General features: G+C 45.7%; 1 protein-coding gene across 5 annotated transcripts in view; it reads left to right on the top strand.

Moving 5' to 3' along the window:
* The window catches only part of L3MBTL2 (L3MBTL histone methyl-lysine binding protein 2), a 280,914-nt gene that overhangs the window by 152,485 nt on the left and 103,468 nt on the right, over window positions 1–24,961 (top strand). For 4 of the 5 annotated variants that reach the window (XM_069737089.1, XM_069737087.1, XM_069737086.1 and 1 more), the window contains one exon: window positions 18,853–18,941. The exons of the other annotated variant lie outside the window; for it this stretch is intronic. In XM_069737089.1, coding sequence (XP_069593190.1) covers window positions 18,853–18,941 — 89 coding nt within the window. The remainder of the gene's footprint in view (window positions 1–18,852; window positions 18,942–24,961) is intronic. 5 annotated transcript variants of the gene reach the window in all.

Below are 24,961 nucleotides of genomic sequence, written 5' to 3' on the forward strand. Positions count from 1 at the left end.
CATTTGGTGGCTTAGATTAACACCATTCTTCTCTACCTGTTCAACCACTTACAGACTGCCTATAGAACATAACCGTTCGGGTGGTCTGTGTCTACTATGGAGTGCCGTTCTCAAACGCCACTTCATAGTAGAGCAGTTGCATGGATCATGCGGGAGCAAGTTCATGGTTTTCGGACAGACTGACTTCCTATAGAGAACACAGAGATGGTTTTATCATCTGCCTTTCTGAACACTATGCATTTTGCTGAATAAGAGCTGTTTATACAACGATAGGAAGCCCTATTGGCACTTTCTCCTCTGGACCAAGCAGTCAAGTGTAAGTGTATGGAGGGAGCAGGAACTGCTGGGTACTAGAAGAGCCAGTCAGCTTTACAATTTCACCAGGAGGCGGAATCCCTCCTGTAACTAGGGCTAATATGCCAGCGCCAGTTAAAGGGGAGATCGGAGGGGAAAAAAATAGTCTTTAAATGTTGACATGCCCAACAAAGGTCTTTTATGACCCTTTAGGCCACAGAGTGAAATAAATGAAAATTGGATAAAGATAAAGCAGGTGCGGTGGGAGCTGCTTCCAATTAAAATCACTGTTACTAGTTGTCCCCCTCCTGTTGTATCCCCTCCCCCTTCGAGAAATAAAGAAGTGTTTGATATTTAAAAATATTTGCTATGGAAAAGGGTACAAAATTTAAAAAGTATCTCAATAGCCGTCAGTGATTTATTAAAAAAAATGTGAAAAACACACATTTTTCCCTCCTGTATCAGCAAAAAAAGTATGAAAATATCAAATTTTCGTATGTCATTTTTATGTTAAGACTAGATGGTGGCCCGATTCTAACGCATCGGGTATTCTAGAATATGCATGTCCTCGTAGTATATTGCCCAGCCATGTAGTATATTGCCCCGCGACGTAGTATATTGCCCAGCGACGTAGTATACAGCAAAGAGCCACGTAGTATATTGCACATGCCACGTAGTATATTGCCCAGTCACGTAGTATATTGCCCAGCCACGTAGTATATTGCCCAGCGACGTAGTATACAGCACAGAGCATATTGCCCAGCCACGTAGTATATTGCCCAGCCATGTAGTATATTGCCCAGCGACGTAGTATACAGCACAGAGCCACGTAGTATATTGCCCAGCCACGTAGTATATTGGCCAGTCACGTAGTATATTGCCCAGCTACGTAGTATATTGCCCAGCCATGTATGTCACAGGTTAAAAAATAAACATATACTCCCCTTCCGATCCGAGGGCCCCTTGTAGTTCTGTCGTCAGCTTCCGGTGCCAGGGTGTGATGGCGTAGTCGCGCAGGACCTGTGATGACGTCGCGGTCACATGACCGTGACGTCATGGAAGGTCCTTCTCGCGCAGGACCTGTGATGACGTCGTGGTCACATGATCGTGACGTCATGGCAGGTCCTTCTCACGTAGGCGCGCAGGACCTGTTATGACGTCGTGGTCACATGACCGTGACGTCATGGAAGGTCCTTGTCGCATACCATCCTTAGCACCGGAGCGTCGCGAGGAGCGGGAAAGGCGCCAGAGGGTGAGTATATGATGATTTTTTATTTTTTGAAATTATTTTTAACATTAGATCTTTTTACTATTGACGCTGCATAGGCAGCATCAATAGTAAAAACTTGGTCACACAGGGTTAATAGCGGCGGTAACGGAGTGAGTTACCCGCTGCATAACGCGGTCCGTTACCGCTGGCATTAACCCTGTGTGAGCGGTGACTGCGGGGAGTATGGAGCGGGCGCTGACTGCAGGGGAGTAGGGAGGGACTAATCGGACTGTGGCCGTCGCTGATTGGTCGCGGCAGCCATGACAGGCAGCTGGCGAGACCAATCAGCGACTTGGATTCCATGACAGACAGAGGCCGCGACCAATGAATATCCGTGACAGACAGAAAGACGGAAGTGACCCTTAGACAATTATATAGTAGATAAACTGGCTCCTAACTTTAGAGAGAAGATGATTTGCAAAATGGGTCTTGATTTGTAGAATTCGAGAAGCTATGGAGACGGTGGCAGATACCTCAGGATTGTGGATTGACGAGATTTCGCTTAGAGTTCCTATAATTAGAAACCTCTTGAAATCTAAAACATAACCTTTAATGGTAACCCTCTAAAAATGATTTTTATGGACAATAAGATGATAAAGTGCATATAGTGCTCAAATAACCAGTGCTCAATAAAAAAATGGTTTTATCTCACCAAATCAGTCGTTTTTCTCGCGGGAGCATCCTCATGTATTTTTTAGGGGGAGGGGAAAAAACAGTAACTATGCTACCCAGTCGTGCCCCTGTATTGCTCCCGCCCTGACAAGGGCAGTCCCCAAGTAAGGCTAAATTGTTGTACCCACCAAGACCAAGTAAACTTCCCTACGCGTTTCCTCTCATATAGGGGAGATTCATCAGGGGAAAGAAAAAAGGGGTATAGATATTATGGGGTATCCTATTTAAGAAGATAGAGCCCCTGCATTGGCAGGTAGCTCCTATGTGTCCAGTGCACCTGGTTTTGGGTGTGGACTATGGTAAGGTGAGATGAGAAACGGGACCGCACTCCCTTATATAGTTCCTCCCCCTCTCTGCTTAATTACATGGCGTCTTACCTCACTTCCGGCCGGTCGACATGACCGTTTAGCTGATTAAACATCCCTGGCGTTGTATCGCCATCTTTCTTACACGCCATGTGTATATACAGTGCCTACAAGTAGTATTCAACCCCCTGCAGATTTAGCAGGTTTAATAAGATGCAAATAAGTTAGAGCCTTCAAACTTCAAACAAGAGCAGGATTTATTAACAGATGCATAAATCTTACAAACCAAAAAGTTTTGTTGCTCAGTTAAATTTTTATGAATTTTAAACATAAAAGTGTGGGTCAATTATTATTCAACCCCTAGGTTTAATATTTTGTGGAATAACCTTTGTTTGCAATTACAGCTAATAATCGTCTTTTATAAGACCTGATCAGGCCGGCACAGGTCTCTGGAGTTATCTTGGCCCACTCCTCCATACAGATCTTCTCCAAGTTATCTAGGTTCTTTGGGTGTCTCATGTGGACTTTAATCTTGAGCTCCTTCCACAAGTTTTCAATTGGGTTAAGGTCAGGAGACTGACTAGGCCACTGCAACACCTTGATTTTTTGCCTCTTGAACCAGGCCTTGGTTTTCTTGGCTGTGTGCTTTGGGTCGTTGTCTTGTTGGAAGATGAAATGACGACCCATCTTAAGATCCTTGATGGAGGAGCGGAGGTTCTTGGGAAAAATCTCCAGGTAGGCCGTGCTATCCATCTTCCCATGGATGCGGACCAGATGGCCAGGCCCCTTGGCTGAGAAACAGCCCCACAGCATGATGCTGCCACCACCATGCTTGACTGTAGGGATGGTATTCTTGGGGTCGTATGCAGTGCCATCCAGTCTCCAAACGTCACGTGTGTGGTTGGCACCAAAGATCTCGATCTTGGTCTCATCAGACCAGAGAACCTTGAACCAGTCAGTCTCAGAGTCCTCCAAGTGATCATGAGCAAACTGTAGATGAGCCTTGACATGACGCTTTGAAAGTAAAGGTACCTTACGGGCTCGTCTGGAACGGAGACCATTGCGGTGGAGTACGTTACTTATGGTATTGACTGAAACCAATGTCCCCACTGCCATGAGATCTTCCCGGAGCTCCTTCCTTGTTGTCCTTGGGTTAGCCTTGACTCTTCGGACAAGCCTGGCCTTGGCACGGGAGGAAACTTTCAAGGGCTGTCCAGGCCGTGGAAGGCTAACAGTAGTTCCATAAGCCTTCCACTTCCGGATGATGCTCCCAACAGTGGAGACAGGTAGGCCCAACTCCTTGGAAAGGGTTTTTTTACCCCTTGCTAGCCTTGTGACCCTCCACGATCTTGTCTCTGATGGCCTTGGAATGCTCCTTTGTCTTTCCCATGTTGACCATGCATGAGTGCTGTTCACAAGTTTGGGGAGGGTCTTAAATAGTCAGAAAAGGCTGGAAAAAGAGATAATTAATCCAAACATGTGAAGCTCATTGTTCTTTGTGCCTGAATTACTTCTTAATACTTTAGGGGAACCAAACAGAATTCTGGTGGGTTGAGGGGTTGAATAATAAATGACCCTCTGAAAAAACTTTTCCCAATTTAAAAAAAAAATAAACAAAGAAATAACATTCTTTTTTGCTGCAGTGCATTTCACACTTCCAGGCTGATCTACAGTCCAAATGTCACAATGCCAAGTTAATTCCAAATGTGTAAACCTGCTAAATCTGCAGGGGGTTGAATACTACTTGTAGGCACTGTATCTCTCCGGGATCCGGATAGTTCTCCACTGCGCATGCGGATTAGAGAGCTAGTGAAGCCGTGCTCTTACCGGCTTTCACTTCCGGTTCATGCTCCCTAGTATGTCCGCTATTGCGCAGTGCCGAATCCGACCCCAGCTCTGCCGTCTGCCGGTGTCTCTGTATCCCTGGTTACCTTCATGTTCCCAGTGTTCCACGCCAATGCGCATGCAGCCTTTTTGCCCGCTACTACGCAATACACAGACAGATGTACGTCGATAGCTATGTGCCCCAACTAAATCACCGGTAATGGTCATACCGCTGGGACATTTTTTGGTAAATACATAACCTCATTGTACATGCATACATATTATATTATTAGATGTTATAATGAGAGGGGAATAAACTAAACAAAGGGAAGACCATCCCCCTGAAAACATCCATAAAAAAATAAAACATTCTCCATTTTATACCCAATATAATAAGGTCAGAGATAAAGATATATATAAAATATGGCAATGGCTCATATTTTAAAATCATGATAGATAGTAAATATCCTGTTTTATTGGCTTAGTGCTCCCAAGAGACAGAAACCCAGATTCCAACATGTTTATAACCAGCAGCAATAGGCCCCAATTAATGGGGAAAGGACATATGCACATATCATAATTTCAGAGAAAACAACTATAACTCAATTGTTCATTCAGACCATGCGGATAGCAGGTCTGAAGACGAAATATCCACCTTGATTCCCTTTGAAGCAACACCCTATCAAAGTCACCCCCTCTTCTTGGTGGCCTGACTCTCTCAATACCCATAAACTGTATGGCCTTTAGATCCCCATTATGCATAACATTAACGTGTCTGGCCACAGATGTATCTCTTTTATTCCGAATATCACCTAAATGCTTTCTTATCCTCCTTCTTAGCTCTCTTATGGTTTTACCTATGTAGGCCTTGCCACATTTCCAGGCGATGCGGTAAATGACACCCTTGGTTCTACAATTGATGAAGTCCCTGATCTCAAGCGACTCACCAATACCATCAAATTTTTTTCCCACTAGTATGTATTCACAGGCCATACAATCACCACAACGGTAGCAACCACTGATTTTAACAGGTAGCCAGGTCCCTCTAGTCACAGGTGTAACAAAGTGGCTATGTACCAGGCGATTTCCAATCGTCTTGCTTTTTCTATACGTAATGTGCGGTCTTTCACCTACGAAGTCTCTTATATCATCATCCATCCGGAGGATACCCCAGTGTTTTTGGATTACTTGCCTGACCATTTGGGCCCCATTGTCAAAGGTACAGATAAATCGAGCTTTTCCATCCGGGTTCTCAGTTCTCTTTTTGGGTACCATAAGTTCCCTCCTGTCCTGTTCCTTCGCATATTTAAATGCCTCTCTCAGTATCCGGTCAGGGTAACCTTTGATGAGGAATCTCTGACGCAAGTCATCCGCCTTGCTTTTAAAATCTTTTGTATTTGAGCAATTTCTTTTTAACCTCAAATACTGACCCTTGGGTATGCCCCTTTTTAGGGAATAAGGGTGATGACTCTCCCATTTCAACAAAGAGTTAGTAGAGGTTGGTTTTCGAAAAATGGTGGTTTCCAATGTGTCCCCATTTTCGGACTTGGTAATTAAGACATCGAGAAAGGCCAATCTATTAGGATCTACTTGATATGTGAATCTTAGGCCTATCTCATTCTGATTTAGTGAGTCAATAAATTCCTGGAATTCGGCCAAGGTGCCCCGCCACAGGATGAAAACATCATCTATGAATCTGACCCAAAGGTCAACCTTACTCGCCAGATGTGTGAGTTGGTCAGAGAATACGACGGTGTCCTCCCACCAGCCCAGGAACAGATTTGCGTAACTTGGCGCACATGGATTACCCATGGCGGTGCCCCTGAGCTGGTGGAGGATCTTGCCATCAAAGGTGAAGTAGTTACTATGCAGGACAAATTCAAGAAGGGAGATAACCAACTCATTATGGGGGGCACATTGGCAACCTCTCGTACCCAAAAAATGTTTGACACCCAAAATTCCAAAATTGTGTGGAATAGATGAATAGAGTGCCACAATATCAATGCTTGCCAGAAGTACTTCTGGTTCCACATTGATATTATCCAGTTTATTCAAGAGATCAGATGTATCTCTCACATATGATGGTAACGAACTCACAAAGTGTCTGAGGATCTCATGAAGGTAAGTACCCACATTTTGACTTATGCTCCCAATACCCGATACAAATGGGTCTGCCCTTAAGGGGATGAAGCCCCTTATGCAGTTTTGGGAGTGCATAAAAAGTTGCCATTACTGGATGTCTAGGAAAGAGATAGTCAGTCATATTCTTCCTGACTAATCAGTTTGTTATTTATAGCTCCATCAAGAATATTTTTCAATTTGTCCCTTGCTGTTTCCATCGGATTACTCATGACCCGGGTATATGTTGCTGTGTCATTCAACAAGGAAAGACACATCTCTCTGTATCCATCTATGTTCATCACAACTATGTTTCCCCCTTTATCAGAGGGTTTCACCACTATAGATGTGTCCCTCTCCAGATTATGGAGTGCCTCCATCTGGTTTTTCGTTAGGTTGTGTCTGATATGGACACCTTCTTTTTGTTTGATCTCGTCCGTTGTTAAATTGAGGAACACATCTATGGCAGAAACATCACCCCCGACTGGTGGCATCTTAGTACTAGTTTTCTTCAAAGATGAAAAGGGACCTTGACCACTTGCTGATGGCAATGATTGATCAAGATTAGCCAAGAGCTGCACATCCTGGAGTATATCCACTGGGATGTCCAGCCCTGCGCAAATCTTCCTATTCTGTTGTTTGAAAAATTTGTGCCACCTTAATTTTCTCACAAATAGGTTTATGTCCTTGATACAGTCAAAAGTGGAAAAATCCGTAGTGGGAATGAATGATAACCCCTTACTCAGTACCGTCATCTCTACTTCACTAATGTTTCTATCAGAAAGGTTAATTACCTGTAATTCTAATCTTTGTTGAAGGGGTTTCTGCTTCTCAGGGATTATGTGTTGTCTAAAAAACCTGGTCTGGTTACTGAGTGGAAATTACCCCCTCTTGAATAGCCTCTATTTTTGCCCCTCTGCCGACCTCGAGTTGATCTTTGTCTCGTTTCTGTATCTGAGATGTCGGTTTCTGTTGAGGATAAATCTGTATCTCTTTCTCCTCTTTCTACACGGTCTCCCAGGACCTGATACATTTTATTATCTCTAAAGTCCTGGAGATCCCTCAAAAATTGTTTGTTTTCTTTCTTTCAGTTTATATTGAAATTTTTCGATTGAGTTCTGTAATTGTGTTTCCTTGACACTGAAATCACTTTCTCCTTTAAATGTTGTTACTATCTCAATCTGTTCTTTTAATTTTATATTTAATTTCTCAAAGTTATTTTTTTCCTCAGTAACCAACAAATTCATAAATCTCAGGGAGCTATTTCTTGCTTCCTTTTTCCAACAATTTAATAATTGTGGGCTCCGACAACGAGGGGCTGGCAACAGGGTAATACGTAATCCCCTCGGTACTATGATGTTCTTAATATATGTTTCTAGGCTCTGGATTTCCCACCACGAGCTCGTATGTTCTTTATACAATTTATTCAGTTATAGTTGTTTTCTCTATAATTATGATATGTGTATATGTCCTTTCCCCATTAATTGGGGCCTATTGCTGCTGGTTATAAACATGTTGGAATCTGGGTTTCTGTCTCTTGGGAGCACTAAGCCAATAAAACAGGATATTTACTATCCATCATGATTTTAAAATATGAGCCATTGCCATATTTTATATATATCTTTATCTCTGACCTGTGAATACATACTAGTGGGAAAAAAATTTGATGGTATTGGTGAGTCGCTTGAGATCAGGGACTTCATCAATTGTAGAACCAAGTATGTCATTTACCGCATCACCTGCAAATGTGGCAAGGCCTACATAGGTAAAACCATAAGAGAGCTAAGAAGGAGGATAGGAGAACATTTAGGTGATATTCGGAATAAAAGAGATACATCTGTGGCCAGACACGTTAATGTTATGCATAATGGGGATCTGAAGGCCATACAGTTTATGGGTATTGAGAGTCAGGCCACCAAGAAGAGGGGGTGACTTTGATAGGGTGTTGCTTCAAAGGGAATCCAGGTGGATATTTCGTCTTCAGACCTGCTATCCGCATTGTCTGAATGAACAATTGAGTTATAGTTGTTTTCTCTGAAATTATGATATGTGCATATGTCCTTTCCCCATTAATTGGGGCCTATTGCTGCTGGTTATAAACATGTTGGAATCTGGGTTTCTGTCTCTTGGGCGCACTAAGCCAATAAAACAGGATATTTACTATCTATCATGATTTTAAAATATGAGCCATTGCCATATTTTATATATATCTTTATCTCTGACCTTATTATATTGGGTATAAAATGGAGAATGTTTTATTTTTTTATGGATGTTTTCAGGAGGATGGTCTTCCCTTTGTTTAGTTTATTCCCCTCTCATTATAACATCTAATAATATAATATGTATGCATGTACAATGAGGTTATGTATTTACCAAAAAATGTCCCGGCGGTATGACCATTACCGGTGATTTAGTTGGGGCACATAGCTATCGACGTACATCTGTCTGTGTATTACGTAGTAGCGGGCAAAAAGGCTGCATGCGCATTGGCATGGAACACTGGGAACATGAAGGTAACCAGGGATACAGAGACGACGGCAGAGCTGGGGCCGGAATCGGCACTGCGCAATAGTGGACATACTAGGGAGCATGAACCGGAAGTGAAAGCCGGTAAGAGCACGGCTTCACTAGCTCTCTAATCCGCATGCGCAGTGGAGAACTATCCGGATCCCGGAGAGATATATACACATGGCGTGTAAGAAAGATGGCGATACAACACCAGGGATGTTTAATCAGCTAAACGGTCATGTAGACCGGCCGGAAGTGAGGTAAGACACCATGTAATTAAGCAGAGAGGGGGAGGAACTATATAAGGGAGTGCGGTCCCGTTTCTCATCTCACCTTACCATAGTCCACACCCAAAACCAGGTGCACTGGACACATAGGAGCTACCTGCCAATGCAGGGGCTCTATCTTCTTAAATAGGATACCCCATAATATCTATACCCCTTTTTTCTTTCCCCTGATGAATCTCCCCTATGGGAGAGGAAACGCGTAGGGAAGTTTACTTGGTCTTGGTGGGTACAACAATTTAGCCTTTCTTGGGGTCTGCCCTTGTCAGGGCGGGAGCAATACAGGGGCACGACTGGGTAGCATAGTTACTGTTTTTTCCCCTCCCCCTAAAAAATACATGAGGATGCTCCCGCGAGAAAAACGACTGATTTGGTGAGATAAAACCATTTTTTTTATTCAGCACTGGTTATTTGAGCACTATATGCACTTTATCACCTTATTGTCCATAAAAATCGTTTTTAGAGGGTTACCATTAAAGGTTATGTTTTAGATTTCAAGAGGTTTCTCCTGGCTTTTTGCATATTTTCTATTAGAGGACCTTGTAGGGGTACCGGATGTGGATACACCCTATTATTTGGCTATTATTCCTATAATTAGAGGATGATGCAAGAGTTGTATTAGTGAGTCCCGCGCATGGAGAGGTGGTTGTACTGTGGAGTGCATGTGAGCCGCCCACAAAATGTGATTACTAACGGAGGGGAAAGATGACCTACAATGAGAACTGGAGCAGATGCCCCAGAAAGTCAGTATTCAGAGTGAGAAGAGACACCATATGTATGTAACACTATGGAAATTTTATTAAATTCTCACGATCTAAACAAAACGACAAAAATACAATGAGTAAAAAGATGAGTTAAATGGTGAAGATAAAACAGGGGGACACTACATACTTATAGCTTAGGTCAAACAAAAAGTCCTGGACACAGTCTATAAAGATTGTGGCTGCATGGTCAAATAGTGAGGGGTTTAGGGGAAGTATGAGTTGTTCAACTGTGTCACATTATGATGTCCCTTACATAACATAGGGGAAAGTACATCAGACCAGATTGAAGAGGCACACTTCCACCCATAGTCCTAAACCAAAAGCCAAATGCTGTACATGAAGTGCCGTGGATAGTGCTGTCCTAAAGTGCTGACCCATGTGGCATGCAGAATGTCGGTTCTGTTGTAGCCCCGATGCGTGTTTCATGTGATGGGTTTCAGGGGGCTGTGTCAAAAGGTGGGGGGGGGGGATGAGTAGTTGGGCGATCATGTTGTAGATGTATTATATGCCGTTTTATGCATTGCGTATTTCTATATTATAAATTACACACTTTCTAATGTGACAAATCACAATAATTCTGTTGTTTTGGATAAAAGGAATATTTTTTTGTATGGGCGAGGTGATTTGGGGTTTGTATAGTTTCTGTTTCTGTAAAATGTAAAAATATTTCAGTAAATAACGATGTTGATATGCATTTTTTTTATGCGTTTTTGCCCTGTAGATTTCTGAGAGAGGCCTGAAGACAGGCGTGTAAAATACACAGTTGCACTTTTAATATGAGTTTGTCACCCAAAAATGCAAATTCAGCCACTTAAAAACATTTGTAAAGGGGACTTGGACCCTATAAAAATCATACCAGTGATATAGAATCATAGAATGATAGAGTTGGAAGGGACCTCCTGGGTCATCTGGTCCAACTCCCTGCTCAAAGCAGGATTCACTAAATAATCCCAGACAGATGTCTGTCCAGCCTCTGTTTGAAAACTTCCATGGAAAGGGAACTCGCCACCTCTCTTGGCAGCCTGTTCCACTCATTGATCACCCTAACTGTCAAAAAGTTTTTTCTAATATCTAATCTGTGTCTCCTCCCATTCAGTTTCATCAAATTGCTTCTAGTCTTTCCTTGTGCAAATGATAATAAAGATGATCCTTCTACAATGTGACAGCCCTTGAGATATTTGTAGACAGCTATTAAGTCTCCTCTCAGTCTTCTTTTTTTGCAAGCTAAACATTCCCAAATCCTGTAACCGTTCCGACATGGTTTGCAGACTGGTTACCATACTGGTCGCTGTTCTCTGTACTTGCTCCATTTTGTTGATGTCTTTTTTAAAATGTGGTGCCCAAAACTGAACACAGTATTCCAGATGAGGTCTGACCAAGGAGTAGAGGGCAATAATGACTTCACGTGATCTAGACTGTATGCTTCTGTTAATACATCCCAAAATTGCATTTGCCTTTTCTTATTCGCCTCATTGGGGACACAGGACCATGGGTGTTATGCTGCTGCCACTAGGAGGACACTAAGCAAATACACAAAAAAGTTAACTCCTCCGCAGTATACACCCTCTGTTTGCTCTCTCATGAACCTGTTCTTGCTTAGTGTCTTTAGGAGGCACTAGGGTCTGATTTCAGACCCAGAGTTTATTTTGTTTTTAAATTTATTTATTTATTTTTCCCACGGATTGGACCGACGACGGGGCCTTTCAAGGTCCCGATCTCCCAAAAACATCAACAAGCGGGAACGCTGATTGTCTCCTCCCTGTACCCCCTCCTGCTACATTGCCCTGGGCTCTCATCGGGGTGACGGATTCCTTTAATGGGTCCGCTCTCCCCTCACCGACAACGGACGGAAACGTGAGGTGTCGCCCTCACAAACACCCTTCCGAGCCAGGCCCCCAACTTATCTTCCTGGATTTACAATGCGGATGAAGCTCCACTGAGGCATTTGGTTGGCCCACAGCACCATCGTGAAAACGTATGGTGCCAGGACCCTAGGGAGCCCTCTCCACCTCCCTATCAAAGGGATGGTGGATTGAGGATAGATGGCATACAGCGCCCCCGACTCTCACCACGAGGAACGATGTGAGCCACTGGTTGGCAGGGAGGGCTCCATCCCTTCCTTCCCTGGGGTCCTGGGTTCTGTCTGTGCCCCTGGGGGGATAGGCGCCAGGTTCTATCATCGCCTTGGCCTGGTCCGTCGCCGTGGCCGTTGCGGCCTTCGCCGCCGCCATATCCACGGTCGTCGCCCGCTGGCCGTGGCAGTTACCTGCGCAGCGGCTGCTGTTGCTCCCGTTGCCACGGTCGGCTACCATTCGCCATGGCCTCTAATCTAGGCCCTGGCTTCTGGCCGTGGTAGGCCCAGTCCCGCCCACCCGGCCAACTCTGCCCCCTCTCACTAGCGCTCGCCAGATGGCTTTTTTCCGGGACGCTGCATTATGCAGCCGCGGCCCTCCCTATCATTGCTCCGCCTACTCTCTCTGACACTTCTTCTTAATCACGAGAAGCGCCAACCTTATTCTGGGGCCTTGTTCCTGATTCAAAGGAAGGAAGGAAGCGTGGGTGTCTCCACTTGCAGACACCTGACACCGCAGCAGGATTACTTCTCAGGGAGCATGGACACAGGACCTGGATAAGCTGGCGCACGCTGCTTAACCCCCTCCACTGCAGACACATTTTAACCCTTCCGCTGCAGGCTCACTCTGCTAACCCATACGCTGCAGGTACATCCCTGCAGCCTCTCAGCAGCCATCTGCAGCTCCGTACTGTAGTTTGCAAAATGTCTCATTCAAAGGCTAATAAAAAGGCAGATAAGACGCACTCTGTGATGTATGCCTCATGTACCTCATGCAATGTTTCCCTACCGCGGAAACATCCTAAACCCCTCTGTACAGACTGTGACGCTTCAGGTTCTCAGGAGCCCTCCCGCTACTGTTGAACACAGCGGTGCCAGCCCCCCTGAGTGGGCTTCTTCTTTGACACAGTCCATGGCTTCTCTCGCACGGGCCCTAGAATCCTTTTGTGATTCCTCAAGCCAGGGCATCTCCTTACCCCCTGTAGAGGGTCACTCGGCTGCTCAAGAGTTTTCTTCAGACAGGTGACGGGGGGTACACATTCCTCCAGGAAGCATTCCTGTGCCGCATCCCCACGGAACTCCGATGCCTCTTCATCCGCTAGCTCTGTGTCTTGTTCCCCTTCACCTGGGGCTTACAGTGAGCACAACTCAGAAAACGAGTCCGATGTGGCCCCAGACCCGGATTCCTCTGAGTTCCAGGAGTCTATTGATTCCCTCATCGAGGCGGTTAATCACACTCTAAAAATAGACGAAGAACCCGATACTAATTAGGATCATCCAGTGTCGTTTAAACAAACAAAACTGCCTCACAGGGCTTTTGCCAACCACCCTGAGTTTACGGACATTAAGAGGCATAGAGGTCGCACAGATAAGCGTTTCACGGGCCTAAAGCTGCTAGAAGCATGGTATCCTTTTGCATATGATCTAAAGAGTGGACTGAGTCCCCTGCAGTAGAACCACCTATATCGAGACTCGCTTCAAAAACTCTTCTGTCTCTGGAGGACGGATCTTCCATTAAGAATCCTACTGATCATCAGATTGACATCCTGGCCAGGTCGGTCTTCGTGACCGCCGGAGCAACGCTTTTTCGTTCATTCGCCACCACTTGGGTAGCTAGAGCTATGGTAGCCTGGGCTGAAACCATAGTGAAAACCAGTAGAAACAATAGCCTGCCACCCGAGGTGTCCAATCTCGCCTACCAGATCTCTCGGGCAGGGGATTACGTAGTTCATGCCTCCCTAGATGCGGCTAAATGTGCCGCACTTGCGGCCGCCAATGCCGTGACCATCAGGAGAGCATTGTGGCTCTGAAAATGGCGGACAGACTCTGCTTTGAAGAAATCTTTAACTTCCCTGCCGTACCAGTACGGGCGTTTGTTCGGAGATAAACTCGATCAGATTATCTTATGCTACCGGCGGAAAAAGCAAATTCCTCCCTCAGCGTAGGCCTATTCGCCCTTTTTGGAACCAGTCACAAGCTCGCTTCAGACCCTTTCGCAGTACCACAGGCTGGTCATCCACAGCCACTCCCGCTAGCTCGTCTCGCCCCCCCACGCAGGGGCATTTGTTCGCAACCTTCCTTCAGACCTAACTCCTGGAGAAACAGATCTTCCCGATCCAGACCCAAAAGTGCCCCTTCCCGCAAATTCTCTTCTCAATGACTTCTGGCTGTGTCCAGAGGACACAGGCAGGGTAGGCGGTCATCTGTTTTTGTTTTGCCAAGTATGGTTAACTGTCGTTCACGACCAGTGGGTCAGAGATCTCGTGTCTTCCGGATACAGGATTGAATTCACTCCCCCCCTCCAATGCGTTTCTTCCAGTCTCGTCCTCCAAAGTCCAAGGCGCAAGCAGCTCCCTTTTACCGGGCCTTACAAGCCCCCCACAACAGCGCGGTCATTGTTCCGGTTCTTCCCACAGAAAAGTTCAAGGGCTTCTACTGGAACCTGTTTGTTGTCCCAAAGAATGACAGAACCATGCGTCCCATCCTAGACCTGAAGTTGTTGAACAAATTCCTCTCCGTGCACCTCTTCAGGATGGAATCCCTCCGTTCCGTCATCGCTTCTCTGGAGAAAGGGGAATACCTTGGGTCGATAGACATCAAAGACGCATATCTTTAGATTCCAATCTTTGAAAGTCATCAAAGATTCCTACATTTTACGGTCGGAGATGAACCTTTTCAATTCACTGCTCTGCCCTTCGGGCTTTCCACCGCCCCCAGAGTGTTCATAAAAGTCATGGCAGCCGTCATGTCTATTCTACACTCCCGGTTCGTGGTGATTCTACCCTATCTGGACGATCTTCTCGTCAAAGGTCCATCCTATCGGGTTTGTGAAGAGAGCGTCACTGTCGCCATCGACACTCTGCCTCGTCTAGTTTGGCTGGTGAACATGGAGAAATCCTCCCCAGTTCCATCCCAACGATTTCCCTTTTTGGGGATGATCTTGGTAATTCTTCCTCCGGAAAAGATTTCCTCTCTAATCCGAGGAGCCCAATTGCTATGTCTGGGCCGCTCTCACTCCCTTCGGTTCACCATGCAGGTTCTCGGAAAAATGATGGCATCTATCAAGGCAGTGCTGTCTGCCCAATTTCACTTCCGTCCCCTGCAGCAGGCTTTGATCTTAGCCTGGGACAAGAATACAGCCTCCCTGGGTCGCTGCTTTTGCCTGGCACCCCGAATCAGGGAAGGTCCTTCCTCCCTGTTCACTGGCTGGTAGTGACCACCGACACAAGCCTCCTCGGATGGGGTGCGATCTTTCGTCACCACACGGCTCAGGGATGTTGGTCTGCTCAGGAAGCCAACCTTCCGATCAATATCCTCGAGATCCGAGCATTAACGCTAGCTCTTCATCAATTCCATCACCTCTTGGCCGGACGTCCCGTCCGGATCCAGTCAGACAACGCCACGGTGGTGGCTTACATCAATCGCCAGGGAGGCACGTGCAGCAGAAGAGTGATGATTGAAGTTTCGCACACTCTACAATGGGTTGAGACAAATCAATCGCTCATCTCCGCAGTTCATATTCCGGGTGTAGAGAATTGGGCGGTGGACTTTCTCAGCCGCCAGGGCATAGGCTCAGGAGAGTGGTCTCTTCACCTGGATGTCTTTCATGGGATTTACCAGCGTAGGGGCACTCCAGATGTGGACCTTATGGCCTCCAGGCTGAACGCCAAGGTTCCGGCATTTGTAGCTCGGTCACGAGATCCGTTAGCCATCGGCTCTGATGCTCTAGTACTTCCATGGAGCAAATTTCTCCTCCCTTACATCTTTCCGCCACTTCCGCTGATCCCAAGGGTCATCTGAAAAATCAAAGCGGAAAGCATTCCGGTGATCCTTGTCGCTCCAGACTGGCCACGCTGAGCTTGGTATGCAGAACTGGTATATCTAGTCGCGGACGTTCCCTTACGGTTACCGGATCTTTTGTCCCTACTCTTTCAGGGACCCATTTGCCACCAGAACTCAAGAGTGCTGAGTTTAACGGCCTGGCCATTGAATCCTGGATCCTAGCCCAGGCCAGGTTCTCGGTCAAGTGGCATCTACCATGATCGCTAGGAAGCCTGTTTCCATGCTTATTTACTAGTGATGAGCGAATATACTTGTTGCTCGGGTTTTCCACGGCAACGCTTGGGTGATCTCCCGAGTATTTTTTAGTGCTCGGAGATTTAGTTTTCTTCGCCGCAGCGGAATGATTAACAGCTACTAGCCTGCTTGATTACATGTGGGGATTTCCTAGCAGCCAGGCAACCCCCACATGTACTTAGCCTGGCTAATAGCTGTAAATCATTTAGCTGAGGCGATGAAAACTGAATTTCCGAGCACTAAAAAATACTCGGAGGACACCCGAGCGTGCTCGGGAAATCTCGAGTAACGAGTATATTCGCTCATCACTAGTATTTACCATCCCATTTGGAAAACGTTTTTTTCCATGGTGCAAAGATAAGTCATTCCCCGTTTGGTGTTTTCCATCCCCTCCATTCTGGAGTTTCTCCAAGTGGATATAGATTCAGGCCTAGCGCCGGCCTCTCTCATGGGCCAGATCTCAGCTCCGTTCGTCCTTTTCCAGTGACGGATAGCATACAAGTCACAGGTTAAGACCTTCATGCAGGGAGTTTCACATCTTGTCCCTCCATGCAAGATGCCTTTAGAACCTTGGGACCTTAACTTGGTCCTCGGTGCTTTACAAGAGACACCCCTACGAGCCAATACAGGATGCTTCTCTCTCTCTCTCTTCTTTCATGGAAGGTTGCCTTTCTTGTGGCAATAACATCCATCAGACGGGTCTCAGAACAGGCAGCTTTGTCGTGCAAACATCCTTTTCTGATTTTCCACCAGGACAAGGTGGTGCTCAGGACGTCCTCGTCCTTCTTGCCTAAAGGTGTTTTGGCTTTTCATCTGAATGAGGACATAGTTCTGCCCTCATTCTTTCCGGGTCCAGTCCATCGTACAGAGATAGCTCTTCACACTTTGGACTTGGTGAGGGCTCTCAGAAAGTACATTTCCAGAACAGCGTCTTTTCGCAAAGCTGACACCCTTTTTGTGCTTCCGGAGGGACACAGAAATGGTTTGCCTGCCTCTAAGGCCACGATAGCCAGATGGCTTCGTTCAGCGATCCAAGAAGCTTACCGTGTCAAAGGTCAGCCTATCCCCACGGGGATTAAGGCACAAAACACTCGGTCAGTGGGGGCCTCCTGGGCCATTCGGCATCAGGCATCCTCACATCAAGTGTGTAAGGCTGCGACTTGGTCCAGTCTTCACACGTTTGCTAAACATTACAACATACATGCTCAAGCCTCTTCAGATGCGGTCCTCGGCATACAGATTCTGCAATCGGCAGTTTCGCATCTGTAGGCTTCATTTAATCACTTAATCCTTTAATAATTGGGTGCGCGAGGTTTCACTTGTTGTGACGTTTTCCCACCCAGCCCCAGGGACTGCTTTAGGACTCCCATGGTCCTGCGTCCCCAGTGAGGCGAAGGAGAAACAGGGATTTTTGTGTACTCACCGTAAAATCCTTTTCTCTGAGCCAATCATTGGGGACACCGCACCCGCCCTGTTAACCCTTTGGCTTGTAGTCATTGTTGGTTTTGACATATTGCAATTCTGTTTGTGAGCTCCTACTGCTTTGGCACCGAACTGGTTCATGAGAGAGCCAGCAGAGGGTGTATACTGCGGAGGAGTATAAACTTTTTTGTTTATTTGCTTAGTGTGCTCCTAGTGGCAGCTTCATAACACCCATGGTCCTGTGTCCCCCAATGATTGGCTCAGAGAAAAGGATTTTACGGTGAGTACACAAAATTCCCTGTTTTTGCTGCTGCATCACAATGTTGACTCATGTTCAGTTTATGATCTATTAGTATACCCAAGTCTTTTTCACATGTGCTGTTGTAATATGTATTTTAGTGTTGCAAATGCGTGATTTTGTGCATCCTTGGTATGGTTACGACCACAGATTTGTAATGTCTGTACTGTCCCTTATTTTGATTCACAGCGATGGTTTATGGGTGAAGTAGTCCAGTGATGATCTCCGTGTCAGGGTAGGTGCACGCAGTGTGGGTACTGTCACGCTCTGACTTCAGGCTTTTGCCAGTCTGTGAGTGGCTTTAGAGAGGAGTGTCCACTCACCCACATGGAGTGCCCTCTTGCCTTCAGTGTCCGTGTGCAGGAATAGAGATTTGAGTGTTGGGAGCTTTGAGTGTGAGAAAGCTAGCTGAGTTGATCAAGATCAGGGACCATGATGGGTATGTAAATCTGAGTGCAGCGGAGCCATTGGTCACCCCAAGGGTGCAGCGAAACACCCTCCTTTGCATGTTAATTATAAAGCTATAATAAGCTATAATTATAAGGCTATAATACGGCTTCATCTACAACACTTAAATGTATATTACTGGCATGATTTTTATTGAGGCGAAGTCCCCTAAATAAATGTTTAAGCAGCTCAATTTGCATTTTGGAGAGACAGACTCTCTGTAAATGCAGACTCCTGGCTTTTCTGCATTAATTAATGCATAAAAGCTGCTTCAATTATGCACCAAAAACTAAAAACAAAAAAAAGTAGAGAATCAGAGCAGATTGCTGTTGTATATTTTGGTGCAGACACCTGGAAAAAAATCATAGTGGGATAAAAGCAGCATTTTTGCTTGTGGGAATGTGGCCTTATACCTCTTCCAAGTTTGACTTTTCTGTACTCCTGTGTGTAACTTCGTCTGTATGGGCATTCTGATCTTCTTATATTCATCTTTCATAGAGGAAAAGCGGAAGGAATTATCCACTCGCCCAACATTGCGCAAACTTTATGGTGATTACTGTGATGCTGTTGCGGACCTTTTTAAACCGGTTAGTTTGTAATCCTTTATCAGCATTTGATTGTCCTCTTAGTTAATGTATTGTGAATGTTTTTTATTTTTTCTGTCACTTACAGATTAAGCTTATAAACCTGTACTTTAACCTCAAAGACCCTTCACAGCTTCGAAAATTGCTATGTGGTGGACTGATACGACGTGTACTAGTTTCACAAAATAGGTGTTAATTTCTTGCTCCTTGCTTGAGGGGTATTTGTGAGTTCTTTGCATGTGTTAGAGCTCCTAGTAGGTGAACGAAAATGTTCTGTATTCTAGGAATGAAAAAATGCAAGAGCGCAATAGTCTTATGTAATGTAAATAATTAGTACAGCAGTATTAGAACTGCTCACCTAATAGGGATGTGTGAGACACAGCACCTATAAAGCTTGAAAGCCAGATGCTGCAGCTTCCTGGGGATATGTCAGAAATACATGCCAGGAAAGGAAGTTGTTCTGCGCTCTCTGGAGTCACGACAAACTAGTCATAAGGATGAAAATATAGGTTTATTTGTCTGTGTTTCAGAGTCCACCGACTCCTTCCTCAGGACAACCATATATAACCATATGCATGTGTATGTACATATGATTATGTGTAGTGTCCTGAGGAAGGAGTCGGTGGACTCTGAAACGCGTAGGCAAATAAACCTACATTTTGTATCCTTACGACTGGTTTTTCGTGACTCCAGAGAGTGCAGAACTTTCTTTCCCAGCATCTATTTCTGTATTCTAGCAAACCATATTTGCTACACCACAAATCTTACTCCAGTCGCAGACTGGAGTGTGATTTGTTGTGAAGCTCACACCACTTTTTAGATGCTCCTGATTCATTAAGAGTCTGGAGCATCTGTCCCCAGCATGCCTCCTCATTAAGACTAGCGAGAAAACTTCCGGACTCTTGATGGATCGGGGGTCATAGTATTTTATTGTGTTCACAATTATTACGCGGTGAGTATTTTGACCAGATCATCTTCTTTATGCATATTTTCCACCTCCAAGCTGTATAAACTTTAATGCTTATTGGATGAAGCAGATCAGGTGATGTGAAATGATGGAAGATGAGGACTAAGGATACAACTCCCTTTATCAGGTTGTGCAGAATTATTGGGCTGCTTGTTTTCCTCAGGCAAAATGGGCCTGAAAAAGAGATTTAACTGACTGTAAAGTCAAAAATTGTTACAAGTCTTACAGTGGGAGGAAGCGCTCTTGAAATTGCTATTGCTAAGATATTGGAGAGGGATCACAGAACCATCAAAAATGTTGTTGCAAATAGTCAAGAGGGTCGCAAAAGCGTGTCAAGAAAAATTAGATGCCCATTAACTACCAAAGATTTAAGAAGAATCAAATGTGAAGCGACCAGGAAGCCATTATCCTCCAGGGCGGTCATATTCCTGAACTGAAACCTCCCTGGAGTAACCAGAAGTACAAGGTGTTCAGAGACCAGGCCAAGGTAAGGAGGTCTGAGACCAGACCACCACTGAGCAAGATACAGAAAGCAAACGTCAACACTGGGCCAAGAAATATCGAAGGACAGATTTATTTCAAAGCTTTTATGGACTGAAGAGAGGATTGACAGACCAGATGGGTGGGCCTGTGAATGGATCAGTAACTGGTACAGACCTCCACTTTGAACCTGTCACCCCCCCCCCCCCCCCAGTCATTTGTAACTAAAAGAGCCACCTTGTGCAGCACTAATGTTGCATTCTGACAAGGTGGCTCTTTTACTTCTTGTTCCTGGCACTGCTGAAATAATCGTGTATGAAATTTGTCCCTCATACCTTGAAATCGTCCCGGAGGCTGGTCTTTCCCCCCTAATACTGATGCACCACAGCCGTCACACAGGGCATCTGCGTGCCGCCTCCTCTTCCTTCATTAGCGTCCCTGGCGCCTGCGCTGTAAGTTCAAAGGGCAGCACAGCTGCGCATGCCCCCAAAAAAACTTAAAGCGCCGGGGACGCTAATGAAGGAAGAGGAGGCGGCGCTCGGCGCGCAGAGGCCCTGAGTGACGGCTGTGGTGCGTTTGTAATAGGGGGGAAAGACCTGTCCCCGGGACGATTTCAAGGTATGAGGGACAAATCTCATAAACGATTATTTCAGCAGTGCCAGGAACAAGAACTAAAAGAGCCACCTTGTCAGAATGCAGCATTAGTGCTGCACATGGTGGCTCTTTTAGTTACAAACGCCTGGGGGGGGGGGGGGTGACAGGTTCCCTTTAAATATTTAGGTTTCAGGTTAAACCATTTGGATTGATAGACAGTACTGGAGTTGTTCAATAAGAAAATTATCAAAATTGTGTACACAGCATAGTCATTTAATTCTCCCTTCCATATTCTCTAACTATATATATTACTACTGTAACATTACATCCTTGGCACCGACTGTCCCTGTTCCAACAACTTAGATGCTGTTGTCACCAAGTGATGGTGGCGTCTAAGTGGTTAAGATGCAGATCCCACCTATATGACACAGCTGACACCCGACATGTAAGGCGCCTGCCCCATATAATTTTCCCTTAGCGCCCATATAACATATTTACGTTACTGGTCATGAAAGGATAAAAAGTCCCAATTCACAGTTTTTCTTTGGTCAGCGTGTTGTATTTCATACGATGTTTGCTTACAAAACATAGGAATTACCTGGAAAACAATTTTTATGATTATCCAAAAAAGCAAAAAAGAAGCACTATAGCCATAAAATGATGAAATTTTATTACAAATAAATAAATACAAAAAATCCAAATACATAAAAAATGGGGCAGGGAAATATGCACAAGAAAATGGTAGCCACCAAAAGGCAAAAAATATATATCATACCATGTAGAAACAATAAATCTACAATAGTGCGGTAATCAACGCACAATATAGCACAGTGCAAAGCATAAATGCAACGTATATTGCGCATGAGAAAAGTAACGCACAGGCATGCTAAATATGTTTATCAGATGTAATCACCATAAAGCATATAGATTGCAATATAAAGGTATAAAGATCCTCCAAAGTAGAAAAAAAGAGTTAAATGTGTAAAAATGCTGCAGACATAACTCTAGGTACTAGGAAAGTAATCCCATATAAAGTGAAACCAGCCCAGTTGCAAATATTATTGTACTAATTAATCCTGCAACATAAGCCATGCCTGCAACATGCTACATGCATGCCAGAACTATACTCATAATAAGGCCAAAATGGCAGGGGCGTGCATGATTAAACAGAAATAAGAGGGGATCATATAAAGTGCAAAATATAGCAAATGCGAGAATAGCAGCCAAGGGTTTTACCTGATGGTGGTGACAGCAACCCGACGCGCGTTTCGCGTTTAGCTTCGTCCGGGGAAAGTTATGTACCAAGTGCGCCTAGGAAGATGCTTATGTCGCACCCCTAGGGGTATTTGCCACAAAAATAGTTACTGACAGTAAGTACAAATACTAAAATAGCAAGACTGCACTACCACCTCCGGCCAGAAGGGGGAGCTCCAGAGACTCCCCTTGATCCATTCTGGTCTGAGAGAAGAAATGGCAGTTGGGCTAAGGAGCTGAAAGTGAGAGGTCATACAGCTGAATATCTAACAGCCCTATGACTGTTACCAGGCCTAAATCACCGGCCTGAGGAGAAGAGGGATAGAGAAAAAGGACATTGTGAGAACCGGGTAGCATTAATCACTACCCAGAACAGGCGCAAAGACGGATACCGGATCCGTGGCTGTATTCATTATATATAATACAGCAACCGGAAAAACGTGAGATGATATCAGCTTCACTAGGGTCGGACGCAGCAACAGACACAGAGTTCAGCGGTACTCCCAGAGGGGGTAAACCGATAAAAGGACTCGGGTTGCCCGTCGAACCAGGACCCGGAGGGGACAGATTGGGCCGGCAGCCAGTTCACATACAGCAGCAGGGCCACACAGAAATTGCGCACAATAAGAGGCGAAGACCCCGGCAGGGTCAAAGTAACTCAGAGTTCCCATACAGACTCCGGTGACAGGACTGGTTGTAAATCCTTTTATGTTAAAGTAAACTGGTTAAACGTTTCAGTGCCTCAGTCTTTCATTTGGACAATAGCCATCTATCCAGGATCGGGATCGTCACCGCTGGGAGAACCTGCTGCTGATCAAGTAAGTGCCTGTCCCCTCATGATACCCCTTACACTGTGCATTGCCTGAGGCCACAGCACCGGGTCAAGCCACCCGTGACATCCCCCTCAAGAGACAGACTCCATTGGTCCGGTGCTGGGTATCCCGGTCTCCTGGGCGTCACAATTGGCGTCACGAACAGGATCTAGCCAGCCCGTATACCGGGTATTGTGTGCCGTGATTGGAGCCCAAAACTGTGAAAACTGGGATGAAAAATCTTGAAAATTGACTTTATTAAAGAAAAATCCATTCCCCATTGAAAACTATTGAAAGTGACTTTTCCCCATTGGTTATAATGGAGTAAAGATGGCCGCCATCCCCTGAGGTAATCACTTCATAACCGTTAGGCACGAGACTGTTAATTGAGCTACGCCATTACCTGAGCCCCAGTCTAACTGAAAAACTTCAGAATCCGCCATTACTGAGCGCGCGGCGGGCGGGAGCAGCAGGGGGCGTGTCATTGTGGGCGGCACCAAGCTGAGCGCTCTGACATCAGAGCAAGGGGAAAATCGATCCTGCTGCACAGCGGAACGAATCTACACTATCCCGACGGAAGCGGAGGACCGGAAGGGTCCGGATTAACTAAGGGGGCACAGTATGTCGCAGCACGGAGACGCCGCAGCACTCGGCAACGCTAATGCAGCTGAAAGACAGAGTGTCAATAGAGAGTCCGGCAGTGCAGCGGTGCAAGGAGTGGCGCCCATCATGCCGGTGCTGATGCCATATACCCCGGGTGGCCCATGGCTTCCAATGTATGAAGGTGAGCCTAATACCCTTGACGATTTCAGAGAAAAGATGCTGGCCCATTTTGACATGTTCCCTGTGGGTGAAGTTCAGCGTGTTAGTCTCCTGATGATGCAGTTAAGTGGCCATGCTAAGCGAGAAGTCACAGCATGGGCAGCTGATCTAAAAGGCACTGTTGAACGCATATTTGCTGGATTAAAAGCTACATTTGAAACCACGGCCAGCAGCAAAGCTAAAATACGATTCTTTAATTGCAAACAAAAAGCTAATGAGGGCGTGAGAGACTTTGCCTTAAACCTGCAGGAAGCCCTTAAATCACTTACACTGGCTGAACCCATTTTTAACACCGGAGCGGATAAACTACTAAGAGATCAATTTATTGAGGGACTCTACACCCCTTCTCACCGGGGGCATGTGAGCATGCTTGTTTTTAAGAACCCTGAATTGACATTTGCCCAATTAAAGGAGAGCGCTATACGTCTCCAGCTGGCAGAGGCACCTCGGGATCAGGATCCTGCGCAACCCATGGCAGAGGCACCTCAACAACAGGGAGTGCCAGTGACATCAGCTATGTCTGGGGCCATTGCTAAGCCCCTGGGGCCCAGTACTAATGAGGCTCTTCAACAAAAGCTTGACTCTTTAGCTGATGTTGTTGCTTCAATGGCTAAAACCATGCAGGAGATGAGAGGACACAAGATGGAGTTGGCAAACTGTAGAGAGTATGTTCCATGGATGAGACCCCGGAGATACCCGACATGGAGAGGACGACCCCGCGACCGCTACCAACCGGATGGACAGCCCATTTGCCGCCGTTGCCAGCAGCCGGGCCACTTTGCACGAGATTGTGATTTAAACGGGAATCCCCTGGGAATGCGGGCCGCTTCGCAGGAATGAACTTTCAAGGCCCAACACCCTGGCACGACAGGTACATCGGAGGACGACCCATTATCCCTATCGTGCTGGACGGAATTCCCCTCAACGCTTTGCTGGACACAGGTTCCCAGATTTCATCTATACCGTATATCCTTTATAAGAGGTACTGGGCTGATGCAGATATTGATAAAGGGCCCTCTGATGTTGAAATAGATATATGGGCCAGTAATGGTAAGTTGGTACCGAAACTAGGATTCAGGGAGATGACCATAAAG

This window comes from Ranitomeya imitator, chromosome 8 (assembly GCF_032444005.1).
Source record: "Ranitomeya imitator isolate aRanImi1 chromosome 8, aRanImi1.pri, whole genome shotgun sequence".
NCBI classification, from domain to species: domain Eukaryota; kingdom Metazoa; phylum Chordata; class Amphibia; order Anura; family Dendrobatidae; genus Ranitomeya; species Ranitomeya imitator.